The 25,984-nt window shown below is 41.3% G+C and overlaps 1 protein-coding gene across 2 annotated transcripts in view; it reads right to left on the bottom strand.

The window, feature by feature from the left end:
* Nucleotides 1-18,922, bottom strand: part of NDFIP2 (Nedd4 family interacting protein 2) — a 66,043-nt gene extending 47,121 nt beyond the window's left edge. Inside the window, exon 1 of one of the 2 annotated variants that reach the window (XM_077812655.1) lies at nt 18,712-18,922. In XM_077812655.1, the coding sequence (XP_077668781.1) occupies nt 18,712-18,747 (36 nt within the window). In that variant the 5' untranslated portion in view covers nt 18,748-18,922. The remainder of the gene's footprint in view (nt 1-18,711) is intronic. The other variant, XM_077812645.1, reaches the window with a different exon arrangement.
* Between the last annotated feature and the right edge of the window lie 7,062 nt (nt 18,923-25,984).

The following is a 25,984-nucleotide window of genomic DNA, read 5'->3' as shown; positions in this document are numbered from 1 at the left end:
TCTGGATAAAATTAAGAAAAATTATTCTTAATACCAACTCATTTTAGATGCAGGAGTTCCACATTAAGAATTAAATATGTTTGCCAATAAGCATCTCTATTGTGCTGGGGTTCAAAGTTTTTCTTAGGCTATTACAACGAAACTTTTGTAAAATCAAGCATCTTGGTGGGGGGGAAGGGGACAAAACTTTTGTATAATCAGGGGAATATGGTAGCTTAAGACTGGGGAACACAGATACTTTGGACTAAAAACAATTTTGAAAGAATTAATTTGGGCTGAAAGTTTCCAGTGTCTGATCTCAGCCAAAAAGTGAAATATTTATCCAGTTCCAGCAAAACATTTTAAATAATTTGAGTTACAGAAGCCAGAGATGGTGGGAAAAATACACAGAAGACTTTTTTCCACATCTTCTAGGTGACCTTTTGCTTAAGACAATGAGGGATGATGTCGATGTCAAATTTGATTTCATATTCCTCATAGGATGGAGGAAGAATCCAAGTTTGATTAAAGTTGGTTCATTATTTTAAAATTTCATGAACATTTTAAAATGTGTAAGTCTGTACATGTACATTACAGCCTCTTCCATGCATTTGGAGCAGGGACCTGAAATTGAGTCCTCCACTTCCCAAATGACAGCTTTAAGCACAGGCTACTGGCTATTCTAGAGTGGCTCAAGCTCTCAAAAATTTCATCAGAATGGAAACAAACGTAAAAATTTCAAAGTTTTTCACAAAAACAGAATGCGTGTGTTTCTAGCCAGCCCAATTTAGAACCTATTAAGGATTTCCCATCATTTGTATGCATTACCAAGGTCTGGAAATTTACCTGACTCTCCTAGATGGCCCAAGAACTGTGCCTACTGGCCAGGATGCAAAATATCTAAGCAGTCAAGACCCTTGTAATTTAAAGGAATAAAATTGTGCACCATTTCTTCAGGGGTTCTCAAACTGGGGGTTGGGACCCCTCAGGGGGTCACAAGGTTGTTACATAGGATGGTTGTGAGATGTCAGTCTACACCCCAAATCCCGCTTTGCTTCCAGCATTTACAATGGTGTTACAAATTAAAAACACTTTTTTATATAAGAAAGGGGGGTTGCACTCAGAGGCTTGCTATGTGAAAGGGGTCACCAGTACAAACATTTGAGAATCACTGTTGTATACTGTATTTAATGCTGTCAAACTTTTTATTTATTAACTTAAAAGTGTAACTTATTTCTCATCTTTGTTATCCTCCCTTTTCCATCCTGGCTTCACTCCTCTATTCCCTTCTTTCCTGAAACAGATCTTGGAATCTCTCCCCCTCTCTTCTCCTTAGAATCTCTTTCTTCTTTTCTTTCTCTTTCTTGCCCCTCCCACCCCCCCACTACCCCCATCTTCCTGTATTGTCTACTTTTGAGAGTGAAAAGTGGAGGGGAAAAATAGCTCCAATCTCTCAACACTTCACTTTTTAACTTGTTATAGACTCTCTCTATTCCACATGTCCCCTCACATGCCTTCACATTCATCTACTCAAACATATGTATTGAATGTTTTACCACACTCCAAACAAACCAGAAGACTAGACCTGTTAGTCCCAGAGAAATACAAAATATTGGGATCTGTAGTCTCCAGCATCGGTCTCCATGTAAGAAGCCAACTCCCCTCTTCTCCCCAGTTCCCTCTAAGCTGCACAGCCATATAGCAGTCTATCAAAGACTGCACAGATGCGCCTCTCCCCCAGCCCCGGGCTGCTGCAATGAGAGGGTGCTAGGTGGAGTCCTCTCTCCCCACTGCAGCCCCTGGGCAGCCTGCACCCCAGAGCCCACACCCCCAGCCAGAGCCCTCATCTTCCCCCTGCTGCACACACACACGCACACACACACCTCAACCCTGTGGTCCCAGGACCCCTGCCACACCCCAAACCCCTCATCCCCGGCCCCACCCCAAAGCCCACACCCCCAGCCAGAGCCCTCACGCTCCACACTCCACACTCCAACCCCCAGCTCTAGCACTGAGCCCCCTCCCACACACCCGAACTGCTGCTGCTGGCCCAGAGCCTGCCCAGCTCAGGCGGCCCCTGAGCCAGCACCAGCCCCTGCAGAAGTCATGGAATCTGTTACTTCCGTGACCTTCATGACAGACACACAGCCTTAGACATTTGTAAACAAGTCCTCCTTATGCTCTTCAATGGATCATCTTTGCTGTCTGAAGGTTGGGTTCCCTGAGCAGAACTTCCTGCTACTCCCAACTCCAGCTTACTGCGGTCATGTGTGTTCATATATAATAGTGGTTCTCAACCTATTTACCATTGTGGGCTGCATATGCAGCTCTCTCTGTGTTACATGAGCGGCATCCACACAATATATATAAACACTACTTGTATGTCCATGAGGTCACATGGACTGCAGCTGTGTGCTGATTGGGCTGCAAGTGGCCCGCGGGCCACAGGTTGAAAACCAATGATATATAAGAACACTTCATACATGCATGCACACAGCTCAACTTTTTGCTAATCTTTGCATACCCAAACTAACGGGGAGGAGGCACTATTTTTATAGTTTCAGTATACAGAGTAATAAGGTAGACATTAGATGTAAATTACATATGCGATAAAAATGTACTTTTATTACTTTTAAATTTGATGTGCATATATATTAGCTTAAATCACATGCAAATTTGTAACATTTAAATCTTAAATTCTATTATTTAACATGCTAACTTAGAAATGAAAACTACTTATAGAAAAGGTACCTTCCTGAAGCTGCTTTGTGTATGCTTGCTGATGTACACAGAAATAACTGTATGAAGCTATTGCTTAAAGGAAAAAAGGCAAACTGAATTAGCTTCCACCATTCAATTACCTGTGTTTCTTGGCTCAATCCTTATCAGTAATAGGTAGTTGACTGCAGCTACATTGCATGTAGCTTTATGAGTCTGGTGTGACCTGTACAAAGTACAGCCCTTTCCTAGATCAGAATAATTATATGCAACAGTTAGTCAAAGATGAGACTCCTCCTCAAAATAAATCTGAAATAAAGTGTGATGACATGGAGATGCTTTTAAATAGTCTAAAATCAGATCTGTAACCTAGTTACTGAAATAGACTAACTTATTCTACTGCCCCAATATGTTTATTATTCACCTATAATGCTTGAATGCAATGGGGACTGTTTAGGGAGGCAAATCAACTGCTCCTCAGACAAGAATAATGAGGAGTCCTTGTGGCACCGTGGAGACTAACATTTATTTGGGCATAAGCTTTCGTGGGTTAGAACCTATCCTTTCATGTATTTTCACTCCATGCATCTGATGAAGTGGATTCTAACCCACAAAAGCTTAGAGACTAACAAATTTATTTGTGCATAAGGTGCCACAAGGACTCCTCATTATTTTTGCTGATACAGACTAACACGGCTACCACTCTGAAACCTGTAAGATAAGACTATCGCAGCACACACTTGGAAGACAACGAGTGAAACTACCAACTTCCACAATCCTATATTTTATCTCCAGCAAATAAACAAGTCTTAATATTTCCAGGTTGGGAGTCTGGAGATCAAGAGGATACTGAACAGCTAAAAGCCCTCTGACAAGAGGCAAGGTGATTGCCAGGAGCTGGCTAGGAAGTTGTCAGTGACCTCAGACAGCCACATGTCCTGCAGAAGTGTAAACAAGCCTGAGCCTTCCCCAGTTTCAGGGAATGGTAAGCCTTAGAAAGAAGCAAGCATGCACGTAGAATGTTTATTGTATTAAAATGTTTTCACAGAGATAGTTTTGTTCTAAGTAAATAATATTTTACTTTAGGAAGGCTGTTTGGTCACTAGTTACCACTGTCATTGCTGCCAGAGGCAACAGATTTTAGGTGCTGGGTCAACATCAGACCAGTCAAGGTAATCACAACTGATACCCAGAGGGCTACACCCAGAACCCAGTACAAGAGTGGGAGAAATTTCATGATTCTATCCTGAGAAATCTCATGATTCTATCCAGCCTGAGGAGGTGCACTCAAGGAGACCAAAAGCAGTCAGAAGGTGCAGTTAGCCTGGGAACTGTGATAATCAGTAATGCTAGGAGTACACAGACTAATGGAGATAACTTTTGTAATGCCTATGCAATAAATGTTTGCGATGTTAACTTTAAAAGCCACATCTCACTAGACCATTCTATAAGTTCAAAAAAAGGCTTTGTTTAAAAATATTAAATTATATTCAAGAACGGATTCCACATTCCATAATGTTAGTTTAGAAAAAAACTGTTGAGACACTAAAGAGCATATTAGAGACCTTTGAAATACTCACCAATTTCTTAATTTTATACTAAGAACTACAGGATTAGAGTACACAAAGCTACAGTGAGCCCACCATTCAAGACATTTGGAGAAAAATACATTAGAGAGATTGCATCTGCAAGAGTCACCAGATGTAACAACTCTTTACCAGAAAACTGAAAAAGCACTACTTTTTCCATATTAAATGCAAATGGATCAGATATGGTCTCTTCTGTCGTTTGCGAAGATTTTTGTCAGGAAACAATGTTTTCTTTATTAAAACTTGAGAGAGAAAACTCTGCTTTACAACTACTACAAGATCAAGAAACTTTAAAGGCCTTCTCTTCATCAAAAATGTGCAACTGTCATGTCTTCAATGTTGCAGAAAGTGAAATTGTGTAACTATACAGCACTAACTCAACTTGGAATGACACCCAACTATAGGAAGTCAGTTGAATGTTTTAGAGCTTGACGTGGATCCAAAAAAGGACAGCTTTCAATAAATGTAACAGGCTGGGAAAAAAGATCAACTTGGTCAATTAAGCTCAGGAATTTTCAGAAGAGTATTATTACTCCAAAAAAATTTCTTAAACTGTCAAAACTAGGGCTGTCAAGTGATTAAAAAAATTAATTGCACTTAAGCACGCTGTTAAACAACAACAGAATACCATTTATTTATATATTTTGGAATGTTTTCTACATTTTCAAATATATTGATTTCAATTACAACAGAATACAAAGTGTACAGTGCTCTTTATATTTTTTATTACAAATACTTGCACTGTAAAAAACAATAGTATTTTTCAGTTCACTTAATACAAGTAATGTAATGCAATCTCTATCACGAAAGTTGAACTTACGAATGTACAATTATGTACAAAAAAATAATGGTATTCAAAAACAAAACAACGAAAAACTTGCGAGCCTACAAGTCCACTCAGCCTTACTTCTTGTTTAAGATCAGTACAGATTTAGGGGTAGGTTGTGAAACTCCTAATTATCTTGTCAGAAAATCATTGGAACTTGCACACCTAAACGACTTAGGCATTTCTAAAAATCTCACTTAAGGGCCTAACTTTAGACCTTTATTTTTTTAAATTCTTATCCTCAATCCCTGGTTTCCCCCCCACCAAATCTGGAAAATACAGAGTTAATGTCAGTTTGCATTTACATTGTGTTTTTTCAATTGAGGATTTAAGTGCCTTACAACAGAGAGCACAAAGTAGCCGCCACATCTTTCAGATATCAAGGCCATGCATAGAGATGCAATCTTTTTTTTTGTTTGCTATATGGGGGCATAATGGAGCAGACTTGGAACTACCACATCAGAAACCCCAGGTCTAATCTCAATTCTCACAAAAACTTCCTTTAACCTTGGGCCACCTCTATCCTCAGTTATTCATCTGCAAAGTGTAGATCAGATAATATTTGTTTTAGAGGTGTGAGGCCTTGCTAAATATGGGCTGTGAGCATTCAGGTCTTATTAAACCTAGTTACCTTTGTAACTCATGATCTAGGCTCTGAGCCAGGAGAACACCTTTCCTTATACTGCTGCAATTGCAGTTTCTTACCTCCATGCCATTTTAGTGGGGAAAGCAGCTGAGCAGAATCATTTTCCCTAGATTTGTTCTCTCAATGCTCTCTCTTTATGTAAGACATAAATGCAAGTCTCAATACTAGTGGTGCCTCTTTCACTCAGCACAGAGAAATGCACAGGTCTGCCCATGAACTTCCTATGGTGGGCTCTGCACATGCACACATGTCCCAAGAACCTTATTGCCAACTGGCAAAGGGGTTACAGCAATCTTCTGATTTTGGTATGTACATTCAGGTTCACCAAACAATGTCATGTGAAGTCTCAAATGAAATCCAGTGTGTCACTGGTTATTCATATTATTGTGAAATGTATGTACACATACTATGTAAGGAATTATCTATATATACACTGAAAATATGATCTTAAAGTCTGTTTCAAGGTATTAGTCACCAAAGGTGCCAAACAGGTTCTATCAGACAAGAAATGTACATGCAAACTGAGTATTGACTCATTCACAACAGGTCTCGCATTACAAACCTGAACTGAATGCAAAAGAAGAATTGTGGAGACTTCAAAAAGAATCAAAAAGGAAGGGAAAAAAATAGCATGGAGAGAAAATCCTATCTGGTGGGTGCACTCCAAAAGTTTGTTTGAGTTTCTGGAGGCAAGACAACATGCTGGAACCCTTCACTTGGCGGGACGGGGTGGGCGGGGGATAGTACTTTTGCTTCATGAAAAAGGGATCTGAACCAGGCGTGGTTGAAAACAAGGAAGAGAACTGTGTGATATTAAGTTATTCTCGTGTCAAAAGGTGTTAAATTTAGTCTCTAGAAAGCAAGTTATGATTTTATTTTTATATATAATCACTTATTTTCAATATTCTTACTTACTATTGTTTGACTCTCTCTCTCTGATAACAAAACTTATTCTTGTTTTCCCTACAAATATACCTAAGTGCTGTTGTGGTAAGCAAAGTGCTGGTCATGGGGAGAATCTTACAAGCTGGTGTATATTGTTACTTTGAGAATAGCAGGCCTGGTAATTCTGTGAGTGTTCAGGGGACAAGGGACTGGACACTGTATAGAATACTGCGACAACGCGGGGGTTGGTGCGTGCCTATCGCTACCAGTACAGAAAGAGTGAGCCTGGAAAGTAGAACTTTGTGCTGCCAGAGGCTGGTGGTTTCAGTGAGCTGATCCACAGCAGACAGAGACAAGACTGCTTCACACTAAGTGCAGGTTGTGGTGAGGTCTTAGATTATTCAAAAGATTCTGCAACAACCTAAGAACTGTCTCCTCGCCAAATTTCAAATCTATCACCTAAAGCTGGTATAAAAATATTGTTGATTTTTTAAACTGGGGAAATAATTTTTCACCATCAAAAACATCTGATTTTGCATAAATAAAACACAACCCCCCGCCCCCAGGAATAAGAACATATCTGCTAAATTTTAGCCCCAAGGGTAGAATAGTGACAAAGTTTAAGCAGCTAAAAGTCATCCATTAAAATGGAAAAGCTTGTGCAACCTTAACTGGAGGTGTCATTCATGCTCTGTATAAAAGGTTCTTTGCTTTGACACACAATCCATGAATACTTCTAATGTAAATTTCTATTAAAGGAGTTAAAAATAAAAGGATAATAAAATGAGCCAATAATAAAAATGTTAGAGTACCTTAATTAACCATCTTACTTGTAAGATAAAAGAAATGAAATTTGTTTCAAGCACTGAAGATTGCAAACTTCATCGGATGAAGTGAGCTGTAGCTCACGAAAGCTCATGCTCAAATAAATTGGTTAGTCTCTAAGGTGCCAAGTCTCTAAGGTGCCACAAGTACTCCTTTTCTTTTTGCGAATACAGACTAACACGGCTGTTACTCTGAAATAAGATCATTAAAGCTCAAAGATATCTCATCATGGAATTGGGAAAGTCACACCAGTGAACTGGTGGAAGTCACTTCGGAACTTGGATTCAGAGACTGTTGAAGTGATAATCTCACTTTTAACAGCAATAGCTTCTTCTGCTGGTGTAGAAATAATATTTTCTTTCTTTGGACTAATTCATTCCAAATGGAGAAATCATTTGGGAACCGAAAAAGCAGGAAAGCTTGTTTTTCTTTTCCAGAACAAACAGGAAAATGAAGGTGAAGACAACTGAGTTAGCTACAGACCCCAATATTTTAAGTTTCTCATGTTGACCTGGCTGACATAGTCTATTTAATTTTTTTTTTTTTTAAATATTTCAATTAACTATTTTAGTTAATTTTAAAATCAGGTTTTTGTTAAAAACCTTGAATGTTTAACTAAATTCAAATGCTTGTTTTGTTAAATTATATATTTGCTGTTGAAGAAAAAATCCAGAATACATAACGTTGTTGTTTCAATTAAATAGAACAATTTAAATGTCTGTCTGGTGATGTTCTCCTAATACAACATGACAAGAAAATCCTCCAAATATTAATGATTAACCTGTTGAATTGGAGATAGATATTTATGAAGTAATTGGAAGGTGAACTGTGTCAATTACCTTTGGTAAATGAAATAACTAATCATTCATTTTCTGATATAGCTGTAAAACTAATCTGAAAAGTTTTCAAAATAAATCACTTTAAAAATGCATAGTGTGTACCTTCTGAAAACGAAACCTACATCTCTGAGTTGTGAAGAATGTGTGTTAAGGTTATAACAACCAACAAGAATGCACTTTTATGTAGAAATCTATGATTAAATTAAGTCTTCCTGACTAGTGATTTAAATCAAATCCATCCTGCATAGAACCATCACCTTTGAAAAGATACTAATAATTGAGAAAATATATGGTATGTCACAATGTTACACTTTATCATTTTTAGCCAACAGGTTTGCCAGTCAGTATGAAGAATACTTAATCACCAGAAAATACTTTGGAAGAAGAAGAATTCAAGCCTTTCACAATTATCGCTGGTGTTATTCTTTTAGGTGCATTCATACCTGATTGTGACATATTAGATTGTAAGCTCTTTGGGACAGGAACTGTCTTTTTGTTCTGCATTTGTACATCTAGCACAAGGGATCCCGGTCTATGACTGGGACTTCTAGGCACTACGATAATACCAAAAATAAGGTATGATGCAATCATAAGAAAGTAGTGGACCTTATCTTTCACAATGACCCAAGGCATACATTGGCTCGTTATTGAACAGATTGGCGATTCAAAAAGGAACTGGAGGTCAATGAGCACTTGCATTTCATAATAAAAAGTTTGGGGAACATGAAGGTGAGAAACCCAGAACAGTGGAGGAACTCAGAATTATTTTGCTTCTTGGTTTATATTGCTCAATTTACTGGATTAGTCAAAGTAGAAGTGTACCACTCCATTTGCCTGATCTGTCAGGTGTACATGGTCAAGCTAAGACATGCATTACCCCAAGAATATAAACTAATAAGTTTACCATGCATATAAAAACGTACTTTAAATTTTAGCTTACAGATGAAATTATGTACACATCCAAAAGTTAAACAGCAGGTCAAACAGAATCTGCTGTTTATATTTTAAAAAAGATTTAAAACAGCACCCTCCGCCTCATCTGAGGTTATATCTGTTAGGATATAGATATTCAGGCCTGTCTGTAAAGGCCTATACTCTAAGAATTTAGGTGTATTCTTATCACTTGGCTAGTGATAGAGGTATAAAAGAAAGAATCAAAACCACTGTCTGCCAGTGTAAGGGCCTTCTCTTACTGTGACAGTTTGTGGCCCTGTGCTTAGGCTCAGGCCTTTGGCTAAGCAGCAGAGGCAGCCATAAGCTGGGAAGCGAACGGTCACCTCCTCTCATTCCAAACTAGTCACATTGAAATAAGGTGCTATTGGGCTGTTAGGCACTATCAGGACAGGACTGTATTCCTATTACCTCCAGAGAAAGGGAAGTGCCTAGAAAATGTAAAAGGAAACTTAGTTTGATAGCATCCTGTCTGGCAAGAACTCACTTATCAATAGCTGGGATGTGAAATCCTCACTTCTGTATTGTTTTGTCATTATAGTTCCCACTTTGCTGTCGTTTGTCTGTATAATCTCTGTCTGGTTCTGTGATTGTTCCTGTCTGCTGTATAATTAATTTTGCTGGGTGTAAACTAATTGAGGTGGTGGGATATAAGTGGTTACATAATCATGTTACAATATGTTAGGATTGGTTAGTTAAATTTCAGGAAAATGATTGGTTAAGGTATAGCTAAGCAGAACTCAAGTTTTACTATATAATCTGTAGTCAATGAGGAAGTGTGTGGGTGGGGGTGGGGGTGGGCATGTGGGTGTGTGAGATGGGAACAGGGAATGGGGGTAAGAAAATTGGAATCATGTTTTGCTAAAGGGGGAGATGGGAACAGGGAATGGGGGTAAGAAAATTGGAATCATATTTTGCTAAAGGGGGAAATGGGAAAAGGGAATGGGAGTAAGGAAGTTGGAATCATGTTTGGCTAAGGGTAGGAATGGGAACAGGGACACAGGTGTAAGGCTCTGTGGTGTCAGAGCTGGGAAGGAGGATACTAAGGAAGGAAACTGGAATCATGCTTGCTGGAAGTTCACCCCAATAAACATCGAATTGTTTGCACCTTTGGACTTCGGGTATTGTTGCTCTCTGTTCATGCGAGAAGGACCAGGGAAGTAAGTGGGTGAAGGAATAAGCCCTCTAACAATATCAAGAGGAAATTTGATAGCTATCTTCCTCCATGCACTAATGAGAGGATCTTTTTCAGTTGTGGGGTAAAAAACTGATTAAAGTTTCTCAAAACAAAAAATGTACCTACTCAGGCCATTAAACAAAAAAGACGCTTTTACTTGCAGCTGAAAGTATTGTCCATTCATGGTTACACCAACTAATTTTCTCATTTTTAAAAAGGTACTCTAGGTATTTCAGTTTTTAGTACAGTACTAAATTCCAGACTGAGCTAGTATGAAAGAGGCCTGTTCTTTGAGGGTACAACTCATCTCACTGCATTAGTTCTTCAGTGCTATACAACATGGAGCTTAAGGGGGACAACAGTCTTGCACAAGTCCACTGCAGTGAAGAAAATTTCACCTTCAATGGACAGTGGATTTATACTCATTAAAAATGTCAGTATGACTGACTGTCTTAGGCATTACAATGAAGACAGTAAAGGTTGTCACTGGGATGTGACAATGTTTCATTGTTTTTAAACAGGCGTTTAAAAGCAAACCACTATCTTCAATTTATGGTACAGCAGACACTCAAGAGTAGCAACATATCAGTGTCCTTTCACTATGTTGCTCTTAAGTGGCTGTTGCTCCTAGGGAGGAGAGGGGATTTCAAGAACTCACAAAGAAACAGTAGGGAAAAGCTTTCCAGGAGAAATGTTGCTTGTAAGCAGTGGCTGCTCTGGCTTGTTTGCAGCAACACCTTGTATCTACTGTATCACAATTGCGTCAATGGAAAAAAAAAACCGTGGAATATCATTACATAATTAGCTTGATCTATTCAGTGATACCAGCCATCAGAAGGGTCTCCAAGACTGGCAGGATCAAAATTGCTAATGTAAAAACAACCTCAGTGTGTCTGTCTGTCTCTCTAAAATAAAGCAATAAAAATGGAAAGCCAATATCTTTCTCTGGCACTCAAATTTTAGGCTCAGTGCCATGAGGTGCTGGGGTGAGGGAGGGAAAGAAGGAGACTTGACTAAGCCTTCTCCCGAGTTTCTTGAGTAGGTTCACTTTCATTTCAGTGCCTGCACGCTGACAACTGAAGAAGCTGAACTAACTTTGATGTATTTTATTATTTCTAACATGTGGTATTTTAATTAGTTGCAAATATAGCCAGAGTTTGCACTGAAAGCATGTTTTAGAAACCAAAAACCCTACAAGCACTTAACATACTGTAATGATACAGAAAGATGCACAATTTCACGGAATGGAAAAGATGACCGAGAAAATTTAGCATGTGAAGAAGTTGGAAAGAAAGTTTGTTTAGATCGATATCAACTGCATGCAAAGCGAAAGAATGACATTTTTTATCTTTTAATGCACTATGGACGGTGTTAGGTTTTCTAAATCACACCTCCCTCTACTGTAACATCAAGAGGTTCAGATGCATGTACCTTGCAGAACAATGATCTTACATTTATACAATGACTTTCATCAATATAGGTAAGTTATTTAGAAAATGTAGAGAGTAATGAATGTGTCTACCACTAAGGTAAAACACAGCCATCATCAGTAGCCTACACCCTGCATAGCATCCCGTACTTAGAGCCTGACATCCCACACACATGACCTAGCAGGCAGAGCATCATCCCTAATTCCCACTCGTGGTTTTATGTGACTCCGAGATGGCAGATTGCAACAGGTTTTATAAGCTAAATGGAACTTTCCTAATAGAGGGTTCTGCTTTGGTTAAATCTCCTGGCTTCCCACTCTGTGTTGCAAGTGGGAAGGCATGCTCATCAGGGACCACTGAACCTCATAATAACTAAGGGGTGCTCATGGGCAGGTAGGGGGGTGTAACTGTACATGAACATGGTCAATTTACTTATAGCTGAAGAGGAAGACAGAATGAACAACGTTACTTTGCCTTGGGTCCCACAATAACCTTGTTCTGGATCTGATGGCAACTCTTCAGTAGTGAAAAAACATTGCTTGCCCAAAAATAATCAAAGACCTTACTTAGTCAAGTACTATGGGTAAAATTTTTAAAGATTCCTCAAGAGACTTAAGCACTTATGTCCCACTGAGTGGACTTGCAGAGTCTAATGTTTCACATTGTTTTATTTTTGAAGGCGGTTTTTTTATATAATTCTACATTTGTAAGTTCAACTTTCATGATAAAGAGATTGCACTACAATACTTGTATTATGTGAATTGAAAAAATACTATTTCTTTAGATTTTTTACAGTGCAAATACTTGCAATCAAAAATATAAAAAGTGAGCCCTGTACACTGCGTATTCTGTGTTGTAACTGAAATCAATATATTTGAAAAATGTAGAAAACATCCAGAAATATTTAAATGATATTCTATTATGGTTTAATCATGCCATTAATTTTTTAAATTGTGCAATTATTTTTTTTAACTGCTTGACAGCTCTAGTTTCTATATATTTGCAGTTAACTACTCTATTTCTACTGTTCTTCTGCAATAGGGACCAAAATGTCATTAAAAAAATAAAAACAAAAACAAAAAACATTTTTCTGCAGACATACTTGAATAAAAAAAACTTCAAACAATGAGACACCTGGATAATAGTATCCAAATTAAAGAAGGAAACGATCATACAAATGAGAAGTTGGGGGAAAACTGAAGAAATGTCGCTCTGCTGTTACAATTCCACTAGGTTTCAGAGTAGCAGCCGTGTTAGTCTGTATTCGCAAAAGGAAAAGGAGTACTTGTGGCACCTTAGAGACTAACCAATTTATTTGAGCATAAGCTTTCGTGAGCTACAGCTCACTTCATCGGATGCATACTGTGGAAAATACAGAAGATGTTCTTATACACACAGACCATGAAAAAATAGTTCTCACCCCCACCCTACTCTCCTGCTGGTAATAGCTTATCTAAAGTGATCACTCTCCTTACAATGTGTATGATAATCAAAGTGGGCCATTTCCAGCACAAATCCAGGTTTTCTCCCCCCCCCCCCCCCCCCCCCACCAAAAACCCACTCTCCTGTTGGTATGTAGACTCCCTCCTCAGGCCCTGCGCTACCAGCACTCCCAGCTACCTTCGAGACACCACTGACTTCCTGAGGAAACTTCAATCCATCGGTGATCTTCCTGATAACACCATCCTGGCCACTATGGATGTAGAAGCCCTCTACACCAACATTCCACACAAAGATGGACTACAAGCCGTCAAGAACACTATCCCCGATAATGTCACGGCTAACCTGGTGGCTGAACTTTGTGACTTTGTCCTTACCCATAACTATTTTACATTTGGGGACAATGTATACCTTCAGATCAGCGGCACTGCTATGGGTACCTGCATGGCCCCACAGTATGCCAACATTTTTATGGCTGACTTAGAACAACGCTTCCTCAGCTCTCGTCCCCTAACGCCCCTACTCTACTTGCGCTATATTGATGACATCTTCATCATCTGGACCCATGGAAAAGAAGCCCTTGAGGAATTCCACCATGATTTCAACAACTTCCATCCCACCATCAACCTCAGCCTGGACCAGTCCACACAAGAGATCCACTTCCTGAACACTACAGTGCTAATAAACGATGGTCACATAAACACCACCCTATACCGGAAACCTACTGACCGCTATTCCTACCTACATGCCTCCAGCTTTCACCCTGACCACATCACACGATCCATTGTCTACAGCCAAGCTCTGCGATACAACCACATTTGCTCCAACCCCTCAGACAGAGACAAACACCTACAAGATCTCTATCAAGCATTCTTACAACTACAATATCCACCTGCGGAAGCAAAGAAACAGATTGATAGAGCCAGAAGACTTCCCAGAAGTCACCTACTACAGGACAGGCCTAACAAAGAAAATAACAGAACGCCACTAGCCGTCACCTTCAGCCCCCAACTAAAACCCCTCCAACGCATTATCAAGGATCTACAACCTATCCTGAAGGACGACCCAACACTCTCACAAATCTTGGGACACAGGACAGTCCTTGCCTACAGACAGCCCCCTAACCTGAAGCGAATACTCACCAGCAACCACACACCACACAACAGAACCACTAACCCAGGAACCTATCGTTGCAACAAAGCCCATTGCTAACTGTGCCCACATATCTATTTAGGGGACACCATCACAGGGCCTAATAGCATCAGCCACACTATCAGAGGCTCGTTCACCTGCACATCCACCTATGTGATATATGCCATCGTGTGCCAGCAATGCCCCTCTGCCTTTTACATTGGTCAAACTGGACAGTCTCTATGTAAAAGAATAAATGGACACAAATCAGATGTCAAGAATTATAACATTCATAAACCAGTTGGAGAACACTTCAATCTCTCTGGTCACTCGATTTCTGATCTTAAAGTAAGTACCCTTCAAAAAAAAAAAAAACTTTGAAAACAGACTCCAACGAGAGACTGCTGAATTGGAATTAATTTGCAAATTGGATACAATTAACTTAGGTTTGAATAGAGACTGGGAATGGTTGATTCATTATAAAAAGTAACCTATTTCCCCTTGCTTATTCCTTTCCCCCCCCACTGTTCCTCGGATATTCTTATTAAACCCTGGATTTGTGCTGGAAATGGCCCACCTTGATTATCATACACATTGTAAGAAGAGTGATCACTTTAGATAAGCTATTACCAGCAGGAGAGTGGGGTGGGGGGGGAGAGTACCATTTTTTCATGGTCTGTGTGTATAAAAACATCTGCTGTATTTTCCACAGTTTGCATCCGATGAAGTGAGCTGTAGCTCACGAAAGCTTATGCTCAAATAAATTGGTTAGTCTCTAAGGTGCCACAAATACTCCTTTTCTTTTTGTGGCACCTTAGAGACTTACAAACTTATTAGAGCATAAGCTTTTGTGGGCTACAGCCCACTTCATCGGATGCATAGAATGGAACATATAGTAAGAACACACACACACACACACACACAGATAAATTGGAAGTTTCCATACAAACTGTGAGAGGCTAGTTAGTTAAGATGAGCTATTATCAGCAGGAGAAAAAAAAACTTTTGTAGCGATTATCAAGATGGCCCATTTAGACAGCTGACAAGAAGGTGTGAGGATACTTAACTTATAGAAATAGATTCAATATGTGTAATGACCCAGCCACTCCCAGTCTCTATTCAAACCCAAGTTAATGGTATCTAGTTTGCATATTAATTCAAGCTCAGCAGTTTCTCCTTGGAGTCTGTTTTTGAAGCTTTTCTGTTGCAAAATTGCCACCCTTAAATCTTTTACTGAGCGGCCAGAGAAGTTGAAGTGTTCTCCGACCGGTTTTAGAATGTTATGATTCCTGATGTCAGATTTGTGTCCATTTATTCTTTTGCGTAGAGTCTGTCTGGTTTGGCCAATGTACGTGGCAGAGGGGCATTGCTGGCACATGACGGCATATATCACATTGGTAGATGTGCGGGTGAACGAGCCCCTGATGGTGTGGCTAATGTGATTAGGTCCTATGATGGTGTCACTTGAATAAATATGTGGACAGAGTTGGCATCGGGCTTTGTTGCAAGGACAGGTTCCTGGGTTAGTGTTTTTGTTCTGTGGTTGCTGGAGAGTATTTGCTTCAGGCTGGGGATCTGAATAGAGACTTGGAGTGGCTGGGTCATTACACATATTGAATCTATTTCCCTAAGTTAAGTATCCTCACACCTTCTTGTGAACTGTCTAAATGGGCCATCTTGATTATCACTACAAAAGTTTCTTTCTCCTGCTGATAATAGCTCTTCTTAACTAATTAGCCTCTCACAGTTTGTATGGCAACTTATCTATATGTGTGTGTGTATATTATATATAATTACACACACACACACACATATCTTATTATATTTTCCATTCTATGCATCCAACAAAGTGGGCTGTAGTCCACGAAAGCTTATGGTCTAATAAATGTGTAGTCTCTAAGATGTCACAAGTACCCCTGTTCTTTTTGCGGATACAGACTAACACGACTGCTACTCCCAAATATAGGAGAGAAAGTTACATAACACTCTGATCTACTTATGGGACTTGGTTTGCAACTCTCACCCTCCCGATACATTTGTAAATACAACCATTAAAAAGCTGCATTTTTTAACATTTTTTAAATATATTTGTATTTTTATCCAAAAACGGTGGAGAAAGTTTTGTTCTTTTAATATTTTGAATCTTCAATCAATTCTTCTGTCAAAGAAATAAAGCAAGGAAATGGTTGGAGTCAAAGTTCTTACACAGAACAGTGTGTGTTGACTTAAAAATTTAACGTAATGTTCATTAGACTGAACAAAAATGATCTTTTTGAAAAACTTTTTACAGGGAGTTGATGATCTACGTCCTCAAAAGCCACATAAGTATTAATTATTCAATCAACAATAGTAGCAGAATTAATTCATCATCCCAATGTATTTATCAGAAAAGATATCCTGGAGTCACAGCAAGAGGAAAGGTGGGGGAGAAAACAGCTCAGAGTTAGAGAGGGAGAAAAGAAAAGAAATCCATGTTTACTATTCACATACCAGGAAAAAAAAAAAAATACACACAAAGGTAGTTATGGTACTGGTTGGATTTAATGAGCTTACCAATAGGAGTGGGAGGCTCACAAAACCAAGTATTAGAAAAGCCTATTACCATCTTAAAAATAAGATAATGTCTCTTTCATGGCAAGGTGCTAATATTGTACAGTGAATCTAAAACAGTTTTGGTTCTTCCACCCTTTGGAGCCATTACAGTATATACACAATTGTATGAGAATCCAGTTGATAGTGTCAGGTCTGCATGCTGATGAACAGGATAAAATATGACTGAAACAGTCATGGTTCTTCCTAGGACACTACAATAGCACTATCAAAATAACCTCGTTAGTATATACTACAAATTAAGAAAAGGAGTACTTGTGGCACCTTAGAGACTAACCAATTTATTTGAGCATGAGCTTTCGTGAGCTACAGCAGTGAGCTGTAGCTCACGAAAGCTCATGCTCAAATAAATTGGTTAGTCTCTAAGGTGCCACAAGTACTCCTTTTCTTTTTGCGAATACAGACTAACACGGCTGTTACTCTGAAACTACAAATTAAGCATGCTATTCTCACTGTGACTTAATCCAAGTTCAGTGCACACTCTTTTAATGTAAAAAAGTTTAATGAAGTTAATAGCAAATATTGCTATAATTACAAAATTCATTTACTTAACCTTTATGTAGTCATTTTCAGATAATTTATGCGGTGAGCTATTGGAAATAAACGCAAGACATAGTTCAATTTCACTCATAGAAACTCCACCCAAAAGGAGACTCATCCAAAAATCGGGGCACCTTATTCATACGCAGATCTATCAAATGAATAATACAACTTCAAACTCCTACCACACGAATTACACTTTCAACAACTTCCGCCCTCTGCCAATTCTGTTCAGATTACAGTATGCTGAGAAGGTTAAGCCTATTTCAGACCCTGGAGCAATGGGGCATTTCAAAAGGAAGGGGCCCGTATGAAGAATGCTCTACCAGCAACCCTCTCCCCTTTTCATAAACAAGGTTGATCAAAATGCAAGGCCTCTGTTGAAATTCCCCCGTTCCTCTTCATTTCCCTTCCATGTTTTCAACGCCAGGCAGATGTAAAAATAAATCACTAATCTGACATTCACTCCCCCTTTGGATAAACTTTTGTCGAGCAACGGTTGGAGACATCGGCCTGCAGTTTAACTTTCAGAAGCACTGGAGCCACCCTCCCCGTCCCCCCCCCAAGTCTCCAAAATCGAGGCCGTTCAGGAGCCAGGGGGAGGGTGGCCCAGCTCAGTTGGGCGAGGACGACCTACGTGCCAAGCACTGGGCCGCCGGGGCACGAGAGGGGATCAAGGTTAAGCGCTGCGGAGCCGCTCAGCTGAGGTCTCCGAGCGGCCCCACCCTCGCGGAAGCTGTGGATTACCCACCCCCGAAGCCCCATACAGCGCCCCCAACAAGCCGGGCTCCCTGGCGCCCCTCGCCGCGTCCCGCGGCAGCGCCCCGGCCGCCAGACAGCACATCAACGACACTGACCCAGGCCGGCTCCGCCGCGACAGGCACCCCCACGGGGCGGGCTCCCCCCCCGCCCGGCCGGCCGGCTGGCTGGCTGGCTCCCCCCCCAGCATGGGGCGGGAGCTCCACGTCCCTCCACACCCGGGGCAGAGAGAGGCTCGGGCAGGGGCCGAGTTCCCCGGCTCCGGCCACAGGCCCCGCAGCCGGGGAAGTGGCCACTGTGAGCTCCCCGCGCCGGCCCCGCAGAGCCGCCTGGGCCGCGGCGGAAGGAGCCGGGCCGGTCACTCACCACTTGGTAGCGGCTGGCGGGCTGGTGGTGATCCATCCCGGCCGCCTGCGGGGACAGAGTGGCGGCGCGGCCCAACCCGGCTCCTCCTCGCCCGCTCTCCCCTCGCGGCTACCGCCCTGGTTCCCTGCCGCCGCGGCCGGGCCCTGCCTTCCCCCTCCGGATGCGGCTGCCTCTCAAGCGGAGCCGGCCCCCTCGCTCCGTCACCACCGCCCCACCCGCCTTCCGGGGGCGGGGCGCGACAGCCACTTCCATGCGGAGGAGCACGGAGGTGAGAGCGCCGCCACCCCCCTCCGTGACGCACATAATAAAGGGGGGCGGGGAAGGACACACGTCGGCCCCGGCCTCCTGTGTCACACACCAACTACTCTGAAACCAACACACCTCTGCCCCTCACACCCCTGTACCCGGCCGGCCCCGCACACGCACACTGTGTCCCTCCCCGTCCCCTACACACCCCTGTTCCCCCCTGTCACACACACACTGCTGGGTCTTAGGCCAGCTCCCTCCACACGCCTGTTCAAGCACACACAGCCCTCTGCCCCTTGCAGAGGCCAGCCCCCTCCACACAGATGCATACATCAGTGCCCCTCACAGCCCAGCCCTTTACACACACACACCTGTGTCACAGGCACACAGACCAGCTCCTTACTGTGCTTCTGAGCCCAGCTCCCTACATGTACACATCTGTACCCTTCACATACAGGGTGACCAGACAGCAAGTGTGAAAAATCAGGACAGCAGGGGGTAATAGGAGCCTATATAAGAAAAAGCTCCCAAAATGGGACTGTCCCTATAAAATCAGGACATCTGGTCACCCTATTCACATACATCAGTGGCCTATATACACACAAACCTATGCCCTTCAGAGCCCAGCCCTCTGTTACACACACACTTGCTTTGTGGTTTCTGAGCCTTTGGTTTATACTGGGATTGCTTGAATTTTTATTTCCTGCAATCATGAGGGCATACCTTTTTTAGAAAAATGAAAGCTGAGATGTTCACGTACAGGTGCTGGGGCTTTAAGAAAGACACCAGTTATTGTGACGGTCATGGCTAGAGTTGGCAAGGTTGCAAATACGTGTGCTGCACTGCGAGTCATGCGGCATGGCATGCCGAGACTCATCCTATAGCCCAGCCATCGCCAGTCCTTTTCATAACAGTCACACCCACGTGGCACCCCCTTCTTAACTAGGGTTGCTGCTTTTTCCAAGGCTTTGGGGAGGAGGGGGAAGAGATGTCCTGTAAAATCTGTAAAGGTACTCAGTACATACTGCCAGCTGTCCAGTTTTATGGGGTCAGGAGCAGCATGGATGTCCTATTTTTTGGAACCTCAGAGGTGGCAACCCTACTTTTCACCAGTGCTGACTTTCTAAAGTGCTGAGGAGCACTTGACCCACAGCTCTGCCCCAGGTCCTGCCCCTCACTCCCCTCCCCCCAAGACCACACCCCTCTTCCCACCCCCGCCCAGCCTCTTCACTCGCAGTTCCGCCCCCTCTCCCAAGCACGGCTGCATCTTCGCTCCTCCCCCCTAGAGCCTCCTGCATGCCACAGAACAGCTGATCGTGCAGGTGGGAGGCATTGGGAGGGGGTCGGGGAAAGCTAATAGGGGGGCTGCCAGTGGGTGCTCAGCACTCACCATTTTTTCACACCCCTATATCTCATGCAGATGGGGTCCTGGATCTTGTGTAGTCATTCACACCTGTACAACACCATCCTAACAGAATTTTCCATTCACAGATGCTACCTACCACATTCAAACACCTTTTCCCATGGGGTAAATGACTACACAAAGTGTGAAACAATGGAAAATTAAGCCTTTTCCCTCTTGTAGAGAAAAGATTTCTCTTGCACATACCTGCATGCATTCACCTTGACCATGTCAACCGAGAACCATTTCTAATATCAGTTGTGGAGAAAACATGTTGGACTGACCTGGGCAAATATGATTAATTTTTATGGTGTAGGCCCAGTTGCATAAAATCACTGTTTTTAATTACAGCCACTTGCTGACCTTAATCATTAAACTTGAATTATGGAAAGCTAAATTCGTAACTACCAAATTGGAAAGCTAGATATTGGGACATTAGTGGAGAAAAATAGGGACTTCCCTTTTAATTCTAGTATTATGCACTGGTCTAAAGACTCTATAGAGGGACAGAGTTGAAAAATAATAGGGACTGTCTCTCATGAATACTTGGTGCCCATGTTAATATTTTAAGTGGGAGATTTTCAAAGGCTATGTCTACACTAGAGATCTTACAGCAGCACAGCTGTATCAATGCAGCTGCACCGCTGTAAGATCTCTCATGTAGCCATTCTATGCTGACGAGCTCTCCTGTCAACATAATAAACCACCCTGCAATGAGCGGCGATAGCTATGCCAGCAGGAGAAGCTCTCCTGCTGATATAGCACTGTGCACACTACCACTTATGCCGACGAAACTTATGTTGCTCAGGGGGGGTGTTTTTTTTCCAAACACCCCCTGCCCACCCGAGCAACAAATTTTGCCAACATAAGTGGTAGTGTAGACATGGGCAAAGACACAAAGGACAGATGCCCAACTCCCATTGAGTCTTAATCAAGGCCATATCTGCCCTTCATGCCTTTAAAAAAAAAAAAGTCTCACCATAAAGCAGTAGTTCTCAACTTTTTCCATACTATGACGACTGCACGTTAGAACAGAAGATATTTTGAAACAATTTTCCCATCCAGCCATAATGAAAATGGAAGGTGATCGTGATCTCCAGGCCAAGAACCTGTGCATAAATAAATTCCTCTTACATTGTCACATCAAGTTATTACCACCTATTCTATTGTTTGTGGTAGTCCTCATTCAGGAACTTTGTCATTCATCAGGGGCCTTAACAGCATGAAAATGAAGTTGAGACTAGAGTATAGTTTAGAAATTGGCTAATGAGCTTATTTTCCTATCAGGATGTTCTTCTCCTTCCTCTTCACTTCCATGTGTAACGAGGATTTCTGTGTTTAACTACTCTAGCCTAAGAAAGATTTAGTACTAAAGGTCATGTTATTGACTTTATGAATAGTGTATACAGACTAGTGTTTTGAGTTTAGTGATTTGACTGTCAAATCACTGAACTACACTACCAAATGTCACAGGGAAGGGCTATTCAGTTTAGGTTTAAGGTTCAATATCTCCTGCCTCTGTGCCATTAGAAGCACGCTTTATGGAAAGGAGTTTTATGTGTTCTAATGGGAAATTTAACATGGTTGGAATTATTAATGTTTGAAATTATTAATACAAGAAATCAAACACCAATTTAACCATAAATTTATTAAATCCAAATGGTATTTTATGCAATTGCTGTAAACATGCCTTAACTAATAAGCAATTTACTACATCCAAACAGTAACAAAAAACATTTATAAACATTTGATCAAGATACTTACAAATGGCTAAACGCAGTGGTACTTAGACCCATATTGGTCACCTCCAACATACTCAAGCAGGTATTAACAATGAGCTCTTTAAGAGTTTAGTTTTTATACTCTTTTAAAAAAAAAAAAAGATATAATTGCCATTACTGTCTTCAGCTAAAAACCAATTTGAGACGGTTCACCCTTATTTCTAGTCTTAATCCAGATAAGATTTACAACCTCCTTTCTTCCCAATGCCTTTCCTCCTTATTTCTTCCCCTCCCTGTTTCTGACCAACATCTTTTTTATTGCACCTGGGTTCATATAGGAGATAACACTGGTCTGTGGGGTGGGAAGATCCATGTTGGTTCCTTTTAAGAAAGATAAAATTTTTTGTCTTATTGAAAATCATCTGCAGTCACCCCTATTAGTCAAAGGCCTTTTTTTTAAGAAACTTCCCCTTATTTCATTAGTTATTCTTTGAACCAGACATCATCCCCAATTCATTTCTTCTGGCCTCATCACTTATTTTCAAGGCCTTCTTTCTACTTGCTAATCAGGGCCTTTCTTTACAACACATTTTTTCAACCAATCTTAAACTAACTTTAATTCTTATCTGGGCTGGAAGATATCAGACTAACTTGGTGGGTATTTATATTTAAAAATATTGTGGTTAATTTTATATGTAGTTTAAATTTATTATGGAATGTCAATAGCCACTCCATGGAGAAGATCAGAGCGAGCTTCCCATTATAGGGTTGATTTGTTTCCCTTAACTTCTCTAAAAGAAAAGCACTGTTCCAGACATTTATAACTTTTACATCTTACCCCAGCATAGGATTCTTCTGGGATGTCTGATTTTAAAAATAAAAAACAGAAGAGGAGTTTTAAATTGATGTTTTGAAAATTGCATCTGAACTTCGCTTTTGACATTTTTTCTAACTCTTTTGTAAGCCTGTCAAGTGATTAAAAAAATCATGATTAATCGCACTGTTAATAATAGAATACCATTTATTTAAAATATTTGTGGACGTTTTCTACATTTTCAAATATAATTATTTCAATTACAACACAGAATACAAAGTGTACAGTGCTCACTTTATATTTATTTTTGATTATAAGTATTAGCACTGTAAAAAAAAGTATTTTTCAATTCACCCAATACAAGTACTGAGTACAATCTCTTTATCGTGAAAGTTGAACTTACAAATGTAGACTTATGTACCAAAAAACTGCATTCAAAAATAAAACAATGTAAAATTTTAAAGCCTACACTCAGTCCTACTTCTTGTTCAGCCAATTGCTCAGACAACCAAATTTTGTTGTGTATTTGGTTGTCATGGTAATAGAATCTTGTTGTTGCTCTGGCAACTGAGTTCGATTATTAGGGGATAGCCCAGCCAGTTTTGGCTGGTTTGCCACACATTATTGCCAATGTGTGGCAATAAATGGCTGCTTTTAAGGTTCATAGCTCTGTCTCAAGTGATTTCTTTCTAAAACTGCTGCCCCCAAGGATACTACAAAGTGGCGACAAGGGTAGGATTCCTGTGCTGCCCCAGCAACAGAAGGAAGTAGAAGTCAAGGTACAAAAAACCAAACTTTTTGCTGTTGGAAGGGGGTGAGAACTGGCTTGTTTGCATTGACTGTGCAAACTGAAACTAAAACCATGGCTACACTTACAGGGCGACTGGAACCTTTTGAGAAGACTGTAGTGCAATGGCACGTATATACACCGAACGTTTTGTTGTTGCAAGTGACATTACAGAAGAGAAGAAGGTGCCAATATTCTTAAGTGTTGTAGGGGCTAAGACCTACTCCCTGCTATGCAGCTTACTACACCCTGTTAAGCCCGAGACCAAATTTTACAGTGACATTGTGGAAATCATGGGGTCCCATTTTTCTCCAAAACCATTGGTAATTGCTGAAAGATATAGGTTCCACAAAAGAGACCAAAAAGACGACGAAACAGTTGTACAATTTGTAGCAACTTTGAAAAAGCTTGTGGAACACTGTAAATTTAAGGAGATATTAAATGATGCCCTACGTAACAGGTTAGGGTGTGGCCTGCACAGTGAAGCTATACAGAAGCACCTATTGACAGAGGCACAGCTTACCTTACAGAAGGCTGTTGATATTGCAGTCTCCATGGAACTGGCAACAAAGGAGGCATAATCCGTCAGTGCATCCCCTAGAGTGCATAAGGTGTCAGAAGAACCTACCCACAAAACTGTGTGGGGTAGGAATGTTACCGCTGTGGTAAGCCAGGTCACCATTCATCAGAATGCTGGTGTAAGGACCTGGTGTGTCGACCCTGTGGCAAAAAGGGACACATTGAGTGTGCCTGTAAACAAAGGAAAAAGAGGCCTGTGGTCTGGCTGACCAAAAAGGGAAATCTGCATACCCTAGAGCAGACCCAGGATGAACAAGAGGAAGAGCCACTCCACATTTTGTCTTTGGCAATGAATACTGGGTAACCCTGTTGTTGGACGGCAAACCTATACGCATGGAACTGGACACTGGTGCAGCCGTCTCGCTGGTCTCCAGGATTGTGCATAAAGAAAAGCTACAGCATCTTCTGCTTCAGGCAACAAAAACTGTTCTGAAGACATATATGGGAGAAGCTGTGCCCATATTGGGCACTACTGATGTTAAGGAGCTCAATGGAAAGGCTCCTAAATTGCCACTGTTTGTGGTGAGAGGTAATTATTCAGCCTTAATGGGTAGGTCTTGGCTTAGGAAGATCCAGCTAAACTGGGCAGAAGTGCACCTAATGACTGAAGAAGAAGCCAGCCTGACCGCTATACAAAGGAAACATGCTGCTGTTTTTGGAGAGGATCTGGGAAGTATGAAGGTAATCACTGTCACATTGAACATTAACCTGACAGTCAACCAAAATATCTGAAATCCAGAACTGTGCCATATGCCATCAGGCCAAAAGTTGAAGTGGACCTGGACTGCCTGGTCACAAATGGAGTCCTAATACCAGTTACCTATAGCCCATGGGCAACTCCCATCATTCCAATAGTGAAGAAAGATGGCTCCCTATGGATTTGCGGTGATTTTAAAGTTACCGTCAACCCGGTGTTGTGTGCAGAGCAATACTCACTTCCCTGCATCCATGACTTCTTCGCGGGCCTGGCTGGGGGACAAAAGTTCAGTAAGGTTGATCTGAGTCAAGCGTATTTACAGATGCACATAGATGAAAAGTCCCAAGAGCTGTTGACTATTGTGACGCATAAAGGTCTTTATCGATACTGTCACCTACCCTTTGGAATAATGTCTGCACCTGCCTTGTTCCAGAGGGCTATGGAGTAGATCTTGTGTGACTTGCCAGGAGTCCAGTGCTATCTGGACAACATCCTGGTCACTGGAAGGAATCAGGAAGATCACCTAAAGAATTTAGAGGCTACCCTACAAAGACTGGAAGAGTATGGCCTACGAGTCCGTAAAGACAAGTGTGAATTCTTTCAGCCCTCTGTTGAACATGGGATACATCATTGATGCTACAGGTCTTCGTAAGACCCCTGCAAAAGTTAAGGCTATTGTGGAGGCTCCCCCTCCTCGAAATGTTAGCCAGCTTCGCTCATTTCTAGGACTATTGAACTATTATGGAAAGTTCATCTCACAGTTAGCCACACTGCTAAAATCACTTCATGAACTCCTTGGGCAGAACAAGGCCTGGAAGTGGACTGAAGCCTGTGATGTTGCATTTAACAAAGCTAAGGGTGCATTGCTAAATTCTGAAGTTCTGATGCACTTTGATCCATCCTTACCTACAGTTGGCCTGCGATGCCTCCCCTTATGTAATGGAAGCGGTTGTGTCACACATCGGAAGAAGAGAGACCTATTGCTTTTGCTTCACTCACTCCAAGCAAAGCAGAAACTATCTATGCC

The sequence above is a fragment of the Eretmochelys imbricata genome, chromosome 1 (genome assembly GCF_965152235.1).
Source record: "Eretmochelys imbricata isolate rEreImb1 chromosome 1, rEreImb1.hap1, whole genome shotgun sequence".
Taxonomy (NCBI): domain Eukaryota; kingdom Metazoa; phylum Chordata; order Testudines; family Cheloniidae; genus Eretmochelys; species Eretmochelys imbricata.
This window is presented reverse-complemented; position numbering and strand designations above follow the sequence as displayed.